General features: G+C 37.0%; 1 protein-coding gene across 1 annotated transcript; it reads left to right on the forward strand.

The window, feature by feature from the left end:
* The first annotated feature begins 5136 nt into the window (after positions 1–5136).
* Positions 5137–14044, forward strand: LOC145783416 (hydroxylysine kinase-like). Its single transcript, XM_082595288.1, has 6 exons — positions 5137–5375; positions 5809–5916; positions 6733–6878; positions 12295–12472; positions 12797–12901; positions 13405–14044. The coding sequence occupies exons 1-6, from the start codon at positions 5180–5182 to the stop codon at positions 13743–13745; spliced, it is 1074 nt and encodes a 357-aa protein (XP_082451414.1). The 5' UTR covers positions 5137–5179; the 3' UTR covers positions 13746–14044.
* Positions 14045–17780: the final 3736 nt, after the last annotated feature.

Raw genomic sequence — 17780 nt, forward strand, 5'->3', positions numbered from 1 at the left:
GAAGCAACATTTATTTTTTAAACATTCACAATTGATGAAAATGGCTGTTTTAATGTCTATTTTATATCATATCTAGGCTATATGTCGTAGTATCATTATTGTTCATATGTGCTTTATCTTTTCCTTTCTTTTTAATTGATTTTCAAATTTTCTGGCCCCCCCCGAAAAAAACTCCTAGATCCGCGCCTGCTCTGTTGCAGCATCATTTGACAGCGTTTTACTATTGATATGGGCTGAACGTACAGTACTTTCACAATGAGCAATTTTAAGACATTGTCTTCAAAATTTTCAAATTAAAATCTTAGCTTATCATCTAAAAACATCTCTCTGATAAACAGTAGCGTAGGCAGGAGGTTCAGGGGGTACTATAGGACTCGGGCCCGAAATAATTTTATGGGCCCAAAAGCTCTTCAAGGAGCCGGGAAACAGGAAGAAACCACAGCGTATTCTTTTGATAGTGCGTTTTTTAAATAAATATCTTGATTTGTGGCGTAGAGATCTCATCGGCACTGGGCCCGAAATATGGCTATGCTGATGAAGTCTCGCTGAAAAACCAACCACAACCTATTGCAGCTACGTTTCAGCGCCTATTCAAAACGAATAAATAAGTTTTCTTGAAAAAAACATTAACGATTATTGACCTCATTGTTGGCTACTGTAAAAGAGTCGAAAAAATAATTAGCATTTTTGTACTTTTGTTTTTTCTAGTATACCGGTACTTTTTCTCGACCTTTGCTATGTTGACGTGTATTGTATTTGCTGTGATGATCAGAAATAAAAACAATTGAACTGAACTGCTTTGTGTTTTTCTTAAATTGAAAAAAAAAACAGAAAATGGGATTAATGCAGCCTACTTGTTTACTGAGAAACCAAGCCTTAATAAATTATGAAATTTCCAGAGTTCATTAAAGTTTTGTGCAATTTTGCAAAGCGGAAGCAATAAAACAAATATGAACATTGAACAGATTTAAGAACAAGCAAACGGAGCTTGAGCTTTGGATACAAATTTCGAAGCTCAACTTGGCCCACTACAATAAGCAGCAGTTAGGTAAGGCAGCTTACTAAGCCTACGTTTAAATCTGACATTGCCACTCTGGATGTGCTCCAAGTGCAATTGTCAACAAAATTTTGTTTATGTGACACCGTTTGTTTTTGCTTTAAGTTGAATTCATGTGAGACCGTTTAAATAAAAAGAAAAAACAAACGGTGTCACATAAACAAAATTTTGTTGACAATTGTTGTTTTTTTTTATTGCAAGTAGACCTAAAGCAAGGAATTTTTTTAACGTGAAGTTGATGAAATCGGACTTCATGTCTCGTGTGGGAAATAAGAAATTGTCTGTTTTTTTGATCTTGTCCGTTGAAAGTAATTATCTTTTCAAGTTGGGCTACTGCATACAATAGTATAGTATAATTCTTAAGTTTATTTTAGCAAAATCCCGACGAGTTGATCTTTGTTTTATACGAAAAATAAACTATAACCCTACTTAATAAAATGTTGATGTAGGCTAGGAATGGCATCATGGCCGTAGGAGAACAAAACATTTTGGGGTGCAAACAAAATTTTCCCATTTTTGTCTTTGCAAATATATTTTTAAAAACGCAACAGTTTGCAATTTTTTATATTTTGTTTAAATAACTGGAATTTTTTTGCCCAAATGCGAGACATTTTTTTGCAGCGAGGAAGCGACCGTCTCCCTTCACCCCGTCTCCTACGGCTATTAGCAGGAGGCTCCCGTAAGTTTGCCTATTATACCTGCAGTGGTGATGCATTATGTATATTTTAGTTTGCCTCGTGAATTGCTATTTTTCGTAAAGAGAAAAACTTTTATCGGCGTTTTACTGAAGCATCCAAAAGGGTGACAGTTGCTACTGAACCAATGCATGAGATACAATAACCTCTCAAAAGCTTAATTTACGTTGGTTTATTCGAATAACTTGCATAGCTAAATCTAGCGCTGCCACCAAACCTAAAATAAGTTGTTGTGCTGTTGTGCAATGTGCATGTGATATTCCAGTTCTGAAGAATTGGTGGCCAATTACAGGAAGCAAACGCGATTATAGACTCGACAATTTGTGAAGCAGAGCGTGACATATGGCAATTTGCAGTCCAACAAACAAAGCAGCCTTGCTGTGAATGCAACAAGAAGTGAACATAGAACGCACGGATTTCTAGATATCTCTGCAATCTGCATAGAACGGCTGCGAACACAGAAATAAAAAATAGTGACCTAAATCTAGTTGCATGTTTGCAGCCGTTCCATTCTAAGTTACTATTTTTTTAAAGCTTTGCATAACGTCTGCAGACCTTGAATCAATGTAAAAAAAGATTGATGATTTGTTGTCTGGGTTGCACAATTTTCTTTTGTAGCTGATTTTGAAGCTAGCAAGAGCCGTCCATCATTGCCAACTGCAGTCAATCAAGGTTAGTCGGTGGTGCAGCCTAAATGCTCAGCTATTAAAGTTTATTCATTGTAGGGGAAGGTCTAGTTAGTTGAGCCAGAAATCGATTTTTCTGCAATAAAAATTTAACGACAAACTTTACCAAAAATCCGAATCCATCATGATAAATTTCAGTCTTATGCGGTTCTTGTGAACATGTTTGTGTTTGCGACTGACCCCGATTTATATCATTTATCGGCATTTTAAAATTAAAATTTAGCCGGCTCAAATGATACCCTAAATTTCACGGTTGAGCCACCGGTTGTTCACGGTTGATCCACCATTATTTCACTTCCAAAAGATATCCCAAAACAGAGCTCAATCTGCATCAAACACAATAAACTCTTCTCTTGAACATCTTGCAAATAAACAATCAAAAAAAGTTTAAACTGTGTATTGTGTCTAGTGTCTTAAAATGAAAGAACAGTGAACACTGAACGAACAGAAATTTATATTTCTGAAAACACTGAGAATCATTGAATAGGAAACTTTGCACGAAGGTGCTTTTACCTTTCTGAAACGATTTCGCGAGGTTTGTGAAGAAAACGAACATTAGCAACCAGTGGTGTTGCTATCGAGAAAAATATAAGGGGGGGGAGTGCTAAAAAAATTACCCTCAAACTGGCGCATTACAGAAAAAACTACTCTTATGGAAGTTTAAGGGGGGCAGTGGACCGCCCCCGGCTAAGACACCAGTTCTACGCATCAATTACAGTACGGTACAACAAAATTAGGGCAGTACGTAAGGACCATCGGCTTATAAACTACATTCCTTATGATAAAGGCATGGCTCAACCGTGAACATTGCAAGTGGCTCAACTGTTAACACCGCCGCCATTTTCAAAATTCATGAAAAATTGCCAAGAACCAACTGGCTAATCAAGCAACGAGAACTACTAAAACAAAGAGTAAGTTACCCTCACCTATCCCAGTATTTCCATTAAGACAATGATGAAACATCGTAGGAAAAAATAGCACATTTCTTATTTTTCTCAAAACTACTTTAACCTACCATTTTACATTTGACTGCTTCACAATTTTTCTGCTTGTAGAAAATCCCTAAAACTACATGTGCTGATGGACTTCAAGTTTTTCCATATTTTCGTTATGAAACGGTTGACTAATCATGCACGACGTTGCGATAAAACCGGATGGATCAACCGTTACCCGGCTCAACTTACCAAACCTTCCCCTACATTGCTTTAACATTAACAGACAATGAATCAATGTAAAATGACGAATTTGCAATCAGCCAGACACTAGTAGGCTACCACCGCATCTGCTCCGAGTATTAACAGAGTTAAAAAAACAAGTGCGAGGAATAGACTACTACAGAAAGGTCAGATTGTATTTCAGAAGATTTTCACAGCACTGTACTATACTTTGGTGACCTGATCTAAAACCATTGAGCCTTTTTAGTTGACATAGAAGGCAAAAATAGAGGCAAAGTAGTAAGTAAATCACAATTAAGAGTTGCTAAACTCTAACCAATCTTATATAGACTATAGTCTAATACAGTATACTTTTTTCGTAGTCGTTGGACTGCCATTTGCTTGAGTTTCTTTTGTTCTTATGCGGTTTGCATTGGACCATGCTGTATCCAAGGGAGGGGGGGGGTGAGGGGGTGATCACCCTCCCACTTATTGGAGTCAAGTTGAAATTACAATGACGATTTTTGCCTACTGTCAAAAAATCACCCCCCCCCCCGAATTCTAAAAGTGGATAGAGCCCCTGCATTGGACCATAATTTTTTGGTGGCTTTGACACGGCTACCAAAACATTATGGTCCACCGCAAACCGCATAAGAACAACACAAACTAAAACAAATGACAACCTGCACCCAGGCGCGGATTTATGGGGGGGGCCCAGGGGGCCCGGGCCCCCCCGAAATTTTGTGAAAAATTGTAGAAATTGTATGTTTCCGCATCAAATGGTTTGATAAGCTTCTAAACAGCTGATATTAGTCCCTCGGCATCACAATTGATGAAAATGGTTCTTTTAATGTCTATTTTATAGCATATCGTATATGTTGTAGTATCATTGTTCATATCTGTTTAGCCTTTTCTTTTTTTTTAATTGATTTTCAAATTTTCTGGCCCCCCCCGAAAAAACTCTTAGATTCGCGCCTGCCTGCACCGATAGGAGATGATATCTCAACCAAACTGTCCTAACTGCAACGCCTCAAATCAGCCCTCAGACCATCTCTCTCATATTGGCTAGACTAGACCAGTAACCAAGCTTCAAGGTCAAGGAGGTAGGCTACCACACAGCCCACTAATGCTACAACGTTCTCATTGATTGGCTAAAGAAAACTGTTCGGATTTATAGCGTCATACGAAACAATAACAAAGAGATTATTAATTTTACGTAAACTTGTGACTTGTTTGGAGGTTTAATCTTTTTTTCTTGTGGCTTGTGAGATAGCAATTCAAGCAACACCCTTCAGTTTTTGTAATCATGGCATTGTCTCAGTTTTAGGGTTTGTAGGACATCCTTCTGGTAGAAAAACAGTACAATAAGAACATGATGTGCTGTGCTCTTTGTCTGGCTTAAACACTTAAACAGGGTACAACTTTTAAGAAATCACTATTTTAAGATTGTCATGTCAGGTTTTTCAGTTACTGAAAATCTTGCAACCGACTGTAATAATTTCTATATCAAGGGCGACAATCCAACCAAAAGTAATTATTTCAGGACATATTTAATTCTTTGGTATTAAATGTAATAAACTATTTCCTATGGAGCAAGCAAGTTTTGTTAACAATTTTAAAGAGGACCAAGTCAAAGATATTTTGCTGCGATATTATGGATTGCGATCAACCCGAATTAAACTTTTAATGGGTTACGAGAAGCCCAACATTCTGGTTTACCCAAAACATGGTGCAAAATGCCCTTCGCATATTCTCAAAGCTGACTCTGAGAACAATGAACAAGGTAAGATCAAGTCAGAGCTTAAACAGGAGTTAGGACCGCTATGTTTCAAACTTAAAATATCATGCTAACAGTTGATGTAGACAGCTGGACAACTCCACACCAGTGTAATGGTCCAAACGTAACATCTGACTAGACTCTTTGTTCTCTAGTCACCAGAGAACAAAAGGTTTTGAGCAATTTATTTATAAAACTTATGTAAAGCAAGCATTAAATTTTAAATACGTTTACTTTAAAAAATTGACGTCTATGAATTTCCAAACATTTAAAGACGATTGGATTAAAAATAAAAGAATTGTCAAACTTCGGCTTTAAAAAGCGGACCTTGTTGAAACTAACTAGAAGTTCACTCTCTTTAAGTAAGATTGTTTTAAGTAATTCAAATATTAATGATATTTGTCAAATTTGAAGATTCGTTTGAGAACATTTTTTGCAGCTATTCAAATTGTGATGAGCGTGCTATATCAATTGTTCCGAAGCGGGTTGCCTGTTCCATTTCCAGTGATGACTTTGTCCAGAGAGTGGGTACACAAGGCAGAGTTGGGTAATGTGAAAAAATGAATAAATTAGAGTCGTTGACGAATAGCACAGCCACCGCTGCATTTTAAGTGCTTTCTCAGAAAAATCGACGTAGCCTATAAAGGTGTTTCGTCAGTGAAGAAAGTCCATGCGGTGTGGGGCTGTAGGCCTGGTTAAATATGCTTTACTGTGACAACCCATCTATCAAAGCCCGTTGTTTTTGTACTGATTCAACGTCTGCAGACGTTGGATCAATGTAAAAATGACCGGTTTTGCTAGTTGGGAACGGATTCCGGCATTGGAGATAGATGATTTGTGAGGATTTGAGAGAATTAAGGATTTGGGATTTTGGGTTTTTGGGGGTTTGAAATTGGATCATATTTCTCCCATCCTGTATTGTCCAATTCCTTAACCTTCCCCATTCTAATATCCAGCACCTTCAATCCCCAGTCGTTCAACCAATTATTTATTATTCGATTAACTGTTTTTCAATCGAATGTCGCTTCCAATTTTCTGAATGTTTTTAAGTTGTGAAGGTTTTATACGGTATACTCATTACACAATACACAGCACATGCTATATAAGTCACACGTTTGAATTACATTTAACTAATTTATTTTGTTCAACAAACAGATTTTGTTTATAGAATTTTCATTAAGCTACTAAATAATGCTTGGGCTACGATTGTACAAACTTCCATGCAATGTAAAAAATCTGTAACAATCTTAGAATTTTTGTTTACGATTCTTCACATAGGCTACTGTGCCTGGCGGATTTCACCGCTGGTTCTCAACGGATTGTGAACAATATCATCATGCGTATTTTTTTATTTTTTATTCAGGACATGAAAAAGACAGCTATCTCTTTACGTTATTAACTTTCATGCCAGGAGACACTTTGACGAATGTGAAAGTCAGTCAATCACAGCTCAATTCTATAGCATACCAGTGCGGTTCAATGTTTGCCAAGCTCGACAAAAAAATAATGGTAGGCTAAGCTTGAAGTTTCACTTTTTTATCTTTGTTGTTTTTTTATGTTTGGTGTCACCTTGCGTGAGCTGAGCTTTGTTGAAACAGTGACAAATGGATGGCGTGTATCATTTTAGCGAACAAATCAATAGCCTAGCTTTTTATCTCAAGTCTGAACCTTAAAACATTTGACCAGGTTATTACAATAGCATTTCAATAAATTATTTAAATTAAATTATTTATATTAAATATTTTATTGAAATGCTATTGTGAGTGTTAGCCTGGTCAAATTTTTTAAGGTTCAGACTTGAGAAAAAAAGCTAGGCTATTGATTTGTTTTCTTAGTGATTGCTTTCTGATTTCTGTATTAGGTAGATCGCCCATTTGAGGAAGTGTCATAGCACCAGATCACCTTTTCCAGTTAGTTTTTTCCACTTTTGATCATTTTAGCGAAATTAGACCAAAAACAACCAAACGTTTTTATTTGAACAAACAGCATTGCTGGTTGCCAGACATCACGACACCTCTCAGCCTTTATCACCCTGGCTTAAAAAAAAACTATAGCCTTTCAAGCAAAACCCACATGCAGTAGGTGAATTGCTGCATTTGCGAGATTACCCAGCTAGCAATTCAGTGCTTTTTACATTGGTTCAACGTCTGCAGACGTATCTTACGTAAGTCTTTGGTATGGCGTGACTGGAAGCGAACCCAGATCTACAAGAACCGAAGGAGATAACCATTCGGCTCTAGAGCTGGTTTCTTGTTGCCTTTAAAAACGTTTTTGGACTACGGCACACTTAAAAATTTCGGAATCTACCGCGGCACATCATTGTATTTACAAAATATTGCTTTCTTGATCGCTGCTACGTTGAACAAGTCATACCTTGTAGACAGGGTCAATGCCTCATGGCCACCTGGAGATGCGGCCTGATTTGTCACATTTTGCAGATTTTGATTACAGCTACTGCTAGTGCTTGACTGAAATTTTTTGAGATGTTTTTACTTTTTGCGGTTTCCTAATGACATAAAACTTTTTTCTTGCCTTGGGGAAGCAGTAGCAAATGAGAAAAACTAAGTTGAAAAACGCAAAATCAGACTGTTATTGAAAATTAACAGTCTGACTAAAATCTTCGAAATCAAATTTTCTTTGTTTTTCAACATGTGAAGATGTTAAAACCTATTGTGTCATCTGGGGAAAAGAGTAAAGAAAGCGTAAAAATCTATTTTTTAAAAAAATTTATTTAAACATTCGCCCAAAGTTAGAAAAACCTGGAAATTTCTGCTAAATGTGACAAATCAGGCCGTATTTTTAGGTGGCCATGGCCAAATCAAAAATTAGCACGCTGCTTTGCGATGACATAATAGTTTACCAATTCGCTAATGCAAGCTTTTACGTATTGTTGCTAGCGAAGTTCTTGAGTTTAAAAAATTTCAAACTGCCACAGTTTTGAATAAAAAATCATCATGGGCTTCTGTATGCTTACCATCAACAAGCGAAGTAACCAAAAATGCTCTAAAAAATTCAACTTTAATTTAAATCAAGAAACAAGTAGGTTAGTATTAAATTTGATTTATTGAGTCTTCTTTGTTTAACCCTTTTGTTTTCTTTTGTGGAGCAGCCATTAGATTGATTGGTGATTCACTTCACGCAGACCATACACACCGTTTGGCGCATGATAAATGGCACAGTTGCAGATGGTGTGGTCTGCGATTTGTTCCTCCTTGCCAGACTCACAGATCGCGAATGGAACCATCCCTCAGTTGTGCATGCTGGAACGGAATAGTCTGACCCCAGTGCGCAAGCGGTTGAGCGACACCCAGGCAATTGACCACCTTTGCCCCCCTGACTAGTGACTACGCCCCTGCGTCTACTGTATGTAGGTCTATAGGTTTGAAGAGGAAAATGGTGACTAATTGTGATCATTTTTTTAATATTAATTTTGCTTTGTTAATTGTGAGTGTCACGATGAAAAGCATAGCAATAGTGAAAAATCCCGTAGGAATTCCCTACTCCCTACAGATGTCCCAAAGTGCCTACCGTAAGGATAAATCCCTACGTGTGGCAACATTGCTTCAGACAGGTGCACAGTATTCTGCCAGAGCGTAGACTTGCGCAATAGTGGCACTGCGCAAGGTGTCAACTCCGGCAAAAATAAACACCAAATCAATAATATTTTTATTACGATGAAAGAAGTTTTTCACTTCATAGTTGAAGTGTCCGAATTGATAAAAAACATGATTAGAAACACAAAACTAAGCACACATCTCAAAAATAACCACGTTTCGTAGAAATAAGCATATTGGTAGGTTATTTTCTAAGACATTGTACTTAACAATTAATAAGCACAAATCTTAGAAATAAGCACCGAATGGTAACCTTGATTATAGAAGTTATAGTTATCTGTATTTCAATCAATAGTAGCAAAGAGAAGGGAACTTGGTCCGCGCTCCCCAAAATCAAGGAAAAGTGTCATTTTTGCTCTTTCTTTTAGTATAGCACCTGCGACAGGAAATGGGGACACCTGAAATTTCACTAAAAAATTACAACCCAGCTAAAACACTGCAATACTGTAGGCCTATGAACGTTTGTCAAAACATAAATTATTGAGATTCTTCTGTGGTTATCAATAAAATGATTGAAACTTAATTTTGTAGGCTTACTACAACTTTTACAGACTCTAGTTAACTGAGTTTGTTTCTTTTTTTGAACTCCATTCGGTGCCCTTCTTTTTTTTTTTCCTGGTCCGCTACTGGCCAGTAGAATCATTTACTGTTATCACAATGTGAATCTCCTGTCAACATGAATCCATATTGCCAGGAATTGCCGCTTTACAGTCGAGTAACTAGTTTAGATTTTTTGGAGGCATTTCCTTTTTGCAACAAACATCTGCCACTTGTCTTGTTGTTGTCTATAGGCCTACTCGTTATAACTCACTGATTTTAAACTAGACTTTCACTGCTGCTAAATTTTCGAAAAGCCTGGCTCACCAAATAACAGTTTGGTAGAAGGAAAAACGTGAATGATTAAATTATTTATTGTTGTGATGTCATTTAACAATGCAATAAGTTATGGGAAAGTTTTTATGACGCAGTTGGATGGTGGGAGTGGTTTTATAAAGCAATTTACAATTAATTGATTGTTATCGACAATAAATTGTACCCTTCTAAACTAATAGTTGTGCAAGGGCTGTAACATTCAAACCACCAGACATTCGCGGCACACTTTCCCCTCTTTTTGGAGCACACAGTTTGTGACACTTTATGTTTGAAACAATCACTGAAAAATCAACATTATAAAAAAAAGTTTGAAGAAACAAAAAGTGACTCTAAGAAAACATGGAAGATCATTCATGAGATGATAGAGGGGAAAAGAAATTCGAATAATAAAAAGCTTCCTTCAACTATGACTATAAATGATAAAAGCTATAAAACAGATTCTATTGAATTCATTAATTTATTAAATAATTACTTCACAAAATTGGAACTTCAATGGCAGCTAAAATTCCAAATTCAAATGTAAATTTTGAATCATTCATGTTAAACACAAAATGTTCTTCTTTTGGCTTTCCTGATATAAATGAGATAGAAGTATCTGATGCTATAAGGAGCCTCAAAGCAAATAAAGCTTCAGGCATTTTTGAAATACCTTCTAAATTTATCAAAATGGCTAATGTAATTATATGCCCTTTTTTAACAAAAGTACTGAATAAATGTGTTTTGCAAGAAATCTTTCTTGATGTACTCAAAAAGAGTCTGATAATACCTGTACCAAAAGTTAGTTCACCTTTACGCTTCACAGATTTGCGACCAATTTCTTTATTGCCAACTTTTGCCAAAATTTTCGAAATTTTTTTATATAAACGGATGATGAATTTTATTGACAAAAATAATATTTTAACCCCAGCTCAACATGGTTTTCGTGAAAAAGATTCAACAAGCTTAGCATTGACAAAAATTTATGATGATTTACTTTCTAACTTGAATGATCACAAATAGGCTACACATGCTCGGTTTTTGTTGATTTAAGTAAGGCTTTCGATACAGTTGATCATGGCATACTTTTAAAAAAACTTCACCATTATGGCTTTCGTGGCAAGTTTTTAAACGTTTTAACATCTTATCTAACAAATAGAATGCAAAGTACAAAAATTAACGGTAAGAATTATAATTTCAATGTTGTTAAATGTGGTGTCCCACAGGGGTCAATCCTTGGTCCCTTGCTTTTTCTTCTTTATGTGAATGATCTTCCAAATACATCTTCTTTTTCAACTACACTTTTTGCTGATGACTCAAACTTTCATATGTCAGATAAATGCCTGTCATCTCTCCAAAAAAATGTCAATAGAGAGATAGGAAAAATTGATGTGTGGATGAAATCCAATAAACTTTCATTAAATTATAGTAAAACTACTTATATGATCATCTATAACAAAAAAAGTGCAGCAGAAAATTTTAATCTGTCCATCAGTGGCCGATCCATCAAAAGGAAGAAATATATAAACTGTATAAACTATCTAAGTGTAACTTTGGATGAGCGATTGATATGGGATAGTCATATTATTAATCTTAGAAAGCAGCTTGCAAAGGTCTGCGGCATAGCATTTAGGCTGAGATACATTGCCCCTTTAACAATATTACAAACCTTATATTATGCTTTGTTTCAATCCAAGATCCAATACTTGATTATAAATTGGGGAAGAGCAAACTCTACATTGCTTGCTCAACTACAAGTGTTACAAAACAAGTTTATTCGATCCTGCTTATTTTTGCCGAGGTCAACAAATACAACTGTTCTTTATCACCAATTTAATGTGCTCAGAATTGACGATATTATTAAATTAGAGACTGCAAAATTTATGTACAAATATGTGCACAAAATGCTGCCCCTGGCCTTTGCTGGCTGCTTTATTTTTGTAAACGAAATTCACCGTCATAAAACCCGTCAGAACCAAAAGAATGATTTATATTTGCCTTCTACAACGTCAAACTCTGGTAAGAAGATGCTATGTTTTAATGGAGTGAAACTATGGAATCAAGTACCAAAAGAAATAAAAGAAAAGTCTTATAATGTTTTTGAATTTAAATATAAATGTTTATTAAAGAATTTGTACAATGATCACTCCTGAAACGTATCATCCGCTTATTTCTCTACACAGTTTTTTTATGTTGCCCTGTGTTATTCCATTGTTATTGTATTATGTAAAGTGCTGGTATTGTGCTATATATTATATATGTGTTAATGTTCTTAATTTTGGGTCTTTTGTTTAAATGTTTGGGTGGCAGCTGACTTTGGTGACCTTTTAGTCTTTCGCTGCCATCCTTGTTGTGCGAATTATTTGTGTTTATTGTGTTTTTGCTTTTTGTGTCTTTCTTTTTCGCCAACAAAACAAAAAATAAACTGAACTGAAGTTTGGTGTACAACAAATTTTTCGCAGAACGTCTGTCTGGAAAAAAGGTTAGATAGAGTTGACTTCAGCTGGGATGTCGCAAATGATAAATTTTGTAAAAGCAAATTTCAATCCATTGATGATGATGATCTCCGAGCTTCGTGTGTTGAAATTGACAAGCTCTTTGATGAACAAGTGCCAGCAGTTTCATCTGAATTGCGAGAAGGTAATGTTTGATTTCTGCACTTTCGTTAAAACCCTACAGCTTTCTATGCTGCAACGAATTAATCTAGGTTAGATATTGAACGGAATGCATTAATTTAAAGACGTTCTGTAACTGACTAAAGAAATAAAATTAAATGCATTGCTTTTTTCACTAGGTAGGCTATAGCCAAAATGGAAAAGGGGATATTTGTTTCTTGCTTTAGGTTCTGTATGATTAAAGTCCGTGGTTGAAGTGTTTAAAGAATTCACAGGCTTAAAAGAATTTTATGTAAATGCTGCAATTTTTACTGATTCTCTATGAACAAACTTTATTCACTTGCTGTAGGTCTTATTCATGGTGATGGGAATGAAGCTAACATTATAGTAACCTGTGACCTAGCAAATAAAGACGATTCACTGCACAATGAAAAGGCAGAGTGGAAACTAGCTGGTAAATTAAAATTAGATCTACTGAAAGAAATAAGTTGCCAAAACAATACATTTACTTTTATTTCAAGCTCTTCTTATAACATGTGGGGAATCAACAAATGCCTATTGTTCATGTAGAATCAATAGCAATGACTATAACAATTTTGCAGTTAAACGTTGCATTTTACCGTTACAATCCTACAACAAAAAGAAAAACCTTTCACAAAAATGTACAAGACTATTGAAGAACATAGGCTTGGTTTTAACTGTTGCGCTGTTCTTGGTTGGTTTAAATTGGGCTTGAGCCTACGACTAACAATCTTTTGTGAAATAAGTATACTTGGCTGATCAACTTTTACTACCGTACTTTACCATATTTTATTTTATTAGCCTACTTGTTGCAGTGAAAAATATTTTGGTAAAGCATAGGCCTATAGCAGTAGCCTATATTTCATGGATTGCTGTGACGAAGATTAAATGCCTACGAAACGTGATTTGATGCTATTGCTATACAATCCTTTTCAGGGCTTATCGATTTTGGTGACATGTATGAAGGAAAAATCGTGTTTGAAATTGCAACACTGATGGTATACATGATGAATAAAGCTTGGCACAGCAACTTAGATCCAGAAAAAGCTGCAGGAATGGCACTGAAAGGATTTAACAGTGTTTTACCTCTGAACGAAAAAGAGCAAGATGTTTTGCTCATTTGTGTAATGAAACGAATGGTCGTGTCAATCTGTTCCAGTTCATATGAAAAGAAAAAGGGTTGCCATGAACAAATATCGAAAGATTTATCTTCAATGAGCAGCCTTGTACAAATGATTTGGAAGAAAAGTAGCTGTAAAAATATATTGTTTTTATAAAATGCTGAAAATGTGCCTTGGTTAACTTTCCACAATATATCCACGAGTCACGACAGAAAGTAGCCTAATAAATTAGTTGCACTTTTACCATGTCTACTGACCGGTGATTTCAAAACTTCGAGAATTTGTTTTAGTGCTGGTAGGATAAATTGAACTTTGTTGTTAAATAAAAGGGAAGATGTAACATCTTGCGTTTTCAGGTGCTGTTTACTCTTTTTACAAAAAATGTATTCAATGTTTTGAAGACGGTTGGGTTAGATTTGTAGATGTGTTTTTGCTAATACAAGTTTTCCCCATGATTTTAATTAAACTATTGTTTTGTAGCCTATATGTCACAGAATAATGGCCGCTTGACATGTTTAGTTGGTTTGAATCTTTATCCTTGGGCTGGGAAAGCCTTTGGTTGGTTATTTCTGGCAGTTTCACATAGCCTACTTGTAATTTTTTTAACCACTTACGCAGGCCCAGTCATCGAAATTGGCAGAGTGAAGTTTCAGATTGTTCTTGTTGCCTGTGAACAGGCCCGGATTTAAGGGGGAGGGGGCAGAGGTTGCAGGTGCCCTGGGCTCCCTTTTGAAGGGCCCTCCGACGTGGAAAAAATGTGATTTTGTGTTATTATTATTTTTTTTATTCAGCCTTTGAACTTTCTACAAAATGCTGTGCAGTGCTGGATTCATGCTACTGTAAACGTAGAGGTGGTTTTTCGCGCCCGCCGGCGCAACATTTTTTTTTTTGCACGGAGGCCCCCAATCTAAAAGTGCCCCGAGCCCCCCATCAGCTAAATCCGGCCCTGCCTGTGAGTTATTCCATATCCAAGGCTGAATAGAGAGCAGTTTTTGAAAATGTGTTGCTCAAGCGTACATCTCGAGAGCCGAACCAGCGCCTCTAGATCTTGAGGTTTCTTCGTCAAGAAAGTCAGGAGCTTAACCAACTGAGCTATCCTGGCGAATCATACCGGGTTATCGTCAAGCAGTCAACCGAAAAAGTTCCCGAACTCCCAACGGGCTTGTGCCAGGGGAGGGAATGCAACCACAAGAGCAACGACAGGAATTTATCTTTTGCATCTTTTAAACCTAACTTACAATGAAAACGGAATTGAATTTTGAAATGAAATCAAACGAAAACTTTTAAACAAAGTTAAGGCAAAGAATTTCGCGTGGAAACGAAATATTTGGCATCATTAATGCAACTGAATGTTTTTTGTTTCAAACTCTATGATTGCAATGGGCAAGATTTTAAAAGTTCAGTTTGGGTGTTGTTGTAGGCTATTCAGCAGTTGAAGATTTAGAATAGATTAGAAAACAGTTGCCCCAGCTGTTTCACCACCACAGGGCTCCTTGTCTCAAGCCATCATAAAACCCATCAGGGCTCCTTGTCTCAAGCCCTCAACCAATTCAAGCCTCCAAGTAACTGGATTACAAGCGCAAGCCACAACTCCCGACGAAAGTGAGTAGAAAAAACAGCATCTTACGTTTATCTAGAGACGCTCCGCCCACATTGTAACGGTAGCAACCAGGGCTTTGGAGCAGGCATAAATGATAACTTGCTCCAGCTTCGTAGCTCTCTTTTATCATAAATTAGGCTCCTGATTCGGAGCTTATTGATACCACTGCTCCGGCCTCCTAAAAGTGCTTGCATTAAAATAATGACGACATATCAGTTTAATTGCTAAAGCTTAAAATTGCCTGCAGATAGGCCTAACTGTTGCTAAAAATGGCACAACTTTATGAAATTTAAGGTACTTTCATCAAAATGTCATGAGGAACTGAGTTTCAAAACATATTCGACGTCTGATTAGGCTACGCAAATAATTTCTCAATTTTGTGAAGGGTTGCTGTTAAATCATGCGAATTCAGCCAATAGTAGTAGCATCTTATGAAATGCATCGGAGCCGGAGCTATTTTTCAAACAACTGGCTCCAGATCCTGCTCCACTTGAATTTCACGTAGAGCTCCAGCTCCGTTGAAAATGCACGGCTCCGGCTTTAAAGTCCTGGTAGCAACTTAACCTGGTGAATTTCAATCCAACTACGAACCAATCAGAAGTGGCGCTGTTCGTGACTTTTTGCGTAAACGCAAATGTTACACTTGCGCTTACCTATACAGATTGGGTAGCATGAACAGAGTCTACTACAGCGCGAAAAGCAGGTAATAGGCTTGGTTTGGTTGGTTTTGACCTTTATTCTCGGACTGACAAAGCCTTGATAGGTTATTTTTAGTATGGTAGCCTATACTGTAGTTTCGTGTAGGCCTACTTGTAGAGGCTTGAAGCATGGCCGGTTAGCGGTTACCGAGATTGACAGAGTGAAGTTTCCGATTGTTAGAGTGTTGTTGCCGGGGAGTTATTCAGTTCAGTTTGTTTTTATTTCTGACCATTAGGCTACAATGAAAAAACAATAGCCTATATGCCAAACATAACTGAGGTTTAGAAAAAGGTAAAAGCGACAAAACGCAGACGTTATAACGTGCATGATACCAAAGCAGAGCAATCAGTTTAAAAATATGGCACGGTCGCAACACCTTGATGGAATATTTTTAAATTTATATGGAAAAGAGAGAGAAAAAAGGCTAGTAAATTCTTTTTTAACAGTTTAGATAAAAAAAAAAGACAGTTGCTAGCCTATGTTGATCGACCTTGCTAAAAATGCGATTTGCGACCCTGTTTGGAGACGCGGTCCATAGCCTAGTTTACAAAGCCCTGGCCTACAGGCTACAGTGGATTACAAGAATAAATCTGAACAAACTAGCACCATAGCAAATTAAATTCCACAACAGACAGGAACCAGCGAAAGACTTATTATTACTATCAGTTATGTCAAGATTAGCAAATTACGTTTAAACGAAAGTTAGGTTGATGTTCAATAAAAATTAAAAAAAGGAAAAAAAATGTTTATAGCCACAAAAACTTTCAGATGCAAAAGAATAATTCCGGTCAGTTTCACGAAGTTTTCAGTTCAGTTCAGTTGTTTTTTTTTATTTCTGACCATCATATCAAAACAATACACATCAACATAGCAAAGGTCAAGAAAAAGGTAGAAGCGACAAAACGCGAACGTTAAAACGTGCTTGTGATCGAAGTAAGTTATTGAGTTGAAAAAAATTTGGCACGGTCGCAAGTATTCTTATGTTACATTCTAAAAATGTTTAAAGCAGAGCTGACATCAATTTTGTTGGAAAAAAAGAACTTCAATAACTTTTATGGCCAGACTGAAATCCGTCTTTTCATTATTGTAGTTCACTAGTTCTCCGTTTGCACTACACAGCACAGCAACAAACAAAACGTATCAGTCAGATGACGTCACAATATGGGCGGAGCGTCTAGCTAAGTATAAGAATGCTTTTTTTTGTTACTGAAACCGCCGGGCGTTGTGGCGTGCGCTTGTAATCCAGCTACTTTGGAGGCTTGAGTTGGTGGACGGCTTGAGACTAGGAGCCCTGCGGCGCCTCGACCTATGTCGATCGGGCGTCCGCGCTAAGCTCGGCGTCAATATGGGTATCTCTTGGGAGCTTGAGGTGTCCAGGTTGTCTAAGGAGGAACGTACTGGGCCAGGCCCGCAAGGGAGCAGCTAAAAGTTCCCACGTTGATCAGTAGCGGGATAGCGCCTGTGAATAGGCGGAGTGTCGTAGCCTAGTCGACACAGCAGGACCCAATTCTTTTGTTAATTTACAACGTTGTTTTTTTAAGCCCATGTAAATGGCGCAGACTAACTATGTATTTTTTTTAGCCAAGTCTGGATTTTTTTAAAGTGCGTTGTAGTCAAGATAGACTTTAACTCTCACTAGTTGCCGGTTGAATCAGTTCTGTTACTAGCTTGTCAGTTCATAGCTTGTCACGCCAGTGTCGGAGCACGAACTGTTTTCATCAACATGACGAAAAATCGAACATAATATACTGTAGCCTAAAGGGACAAAACTTTTTGTAAGTTATGCATGAATAGAATCGCAAAAGCGGCAGTAGGTATCGAATCTTCAACCTCTTGATCCAGAATCAAACCACTGAGGTAACCGCCGTGCTTATAATTATACCTTCAGATAC

The sequence above is a fragment of the Aplidium turbinatum genome, chromosome 14 (genome assembly GCF_918807975.1).
Source record: "Aplidium turbinatum chromosome 14, kaAplTurb1.1, whole genome shotgun sequence".
In the NCBI taxonomy this organism is placed as follows: Eukaryota; Metazoa; Chordata; class Ascidiacea; order Aplousobranchia; family Polyclinidae; genus Aplidium; species Aplidium turbinatum.

What these genes read in the sequence shown, in the direction of transcription:
- LOC145783416 (XM_082595288.1), top strand. Translation starts at nt 5,180, where the DNA reads ATGGAGCAAGCAAGTTTTGTTAACAATTTTAAAGAGGACCAAGTCAAA. An exon ending in GGTACACAAGGCAGAGTTGG is followed by an intron (nt 5,917 to 6,732) that starts GTAATGTGAAAA and finishes TTTTTTATTCAG; the next exon opens with GACATGAAAAAGACAGCTAT. An exon ending in AGCTCGACAAAAAAATAATG is followed by an intron (nt 6,879 to 12,294) that starts GTAGGCTAAGCT and finishes AATTTTTCGCAG; the next exon opens with AACGTCTGTCTGGAAAAAAG.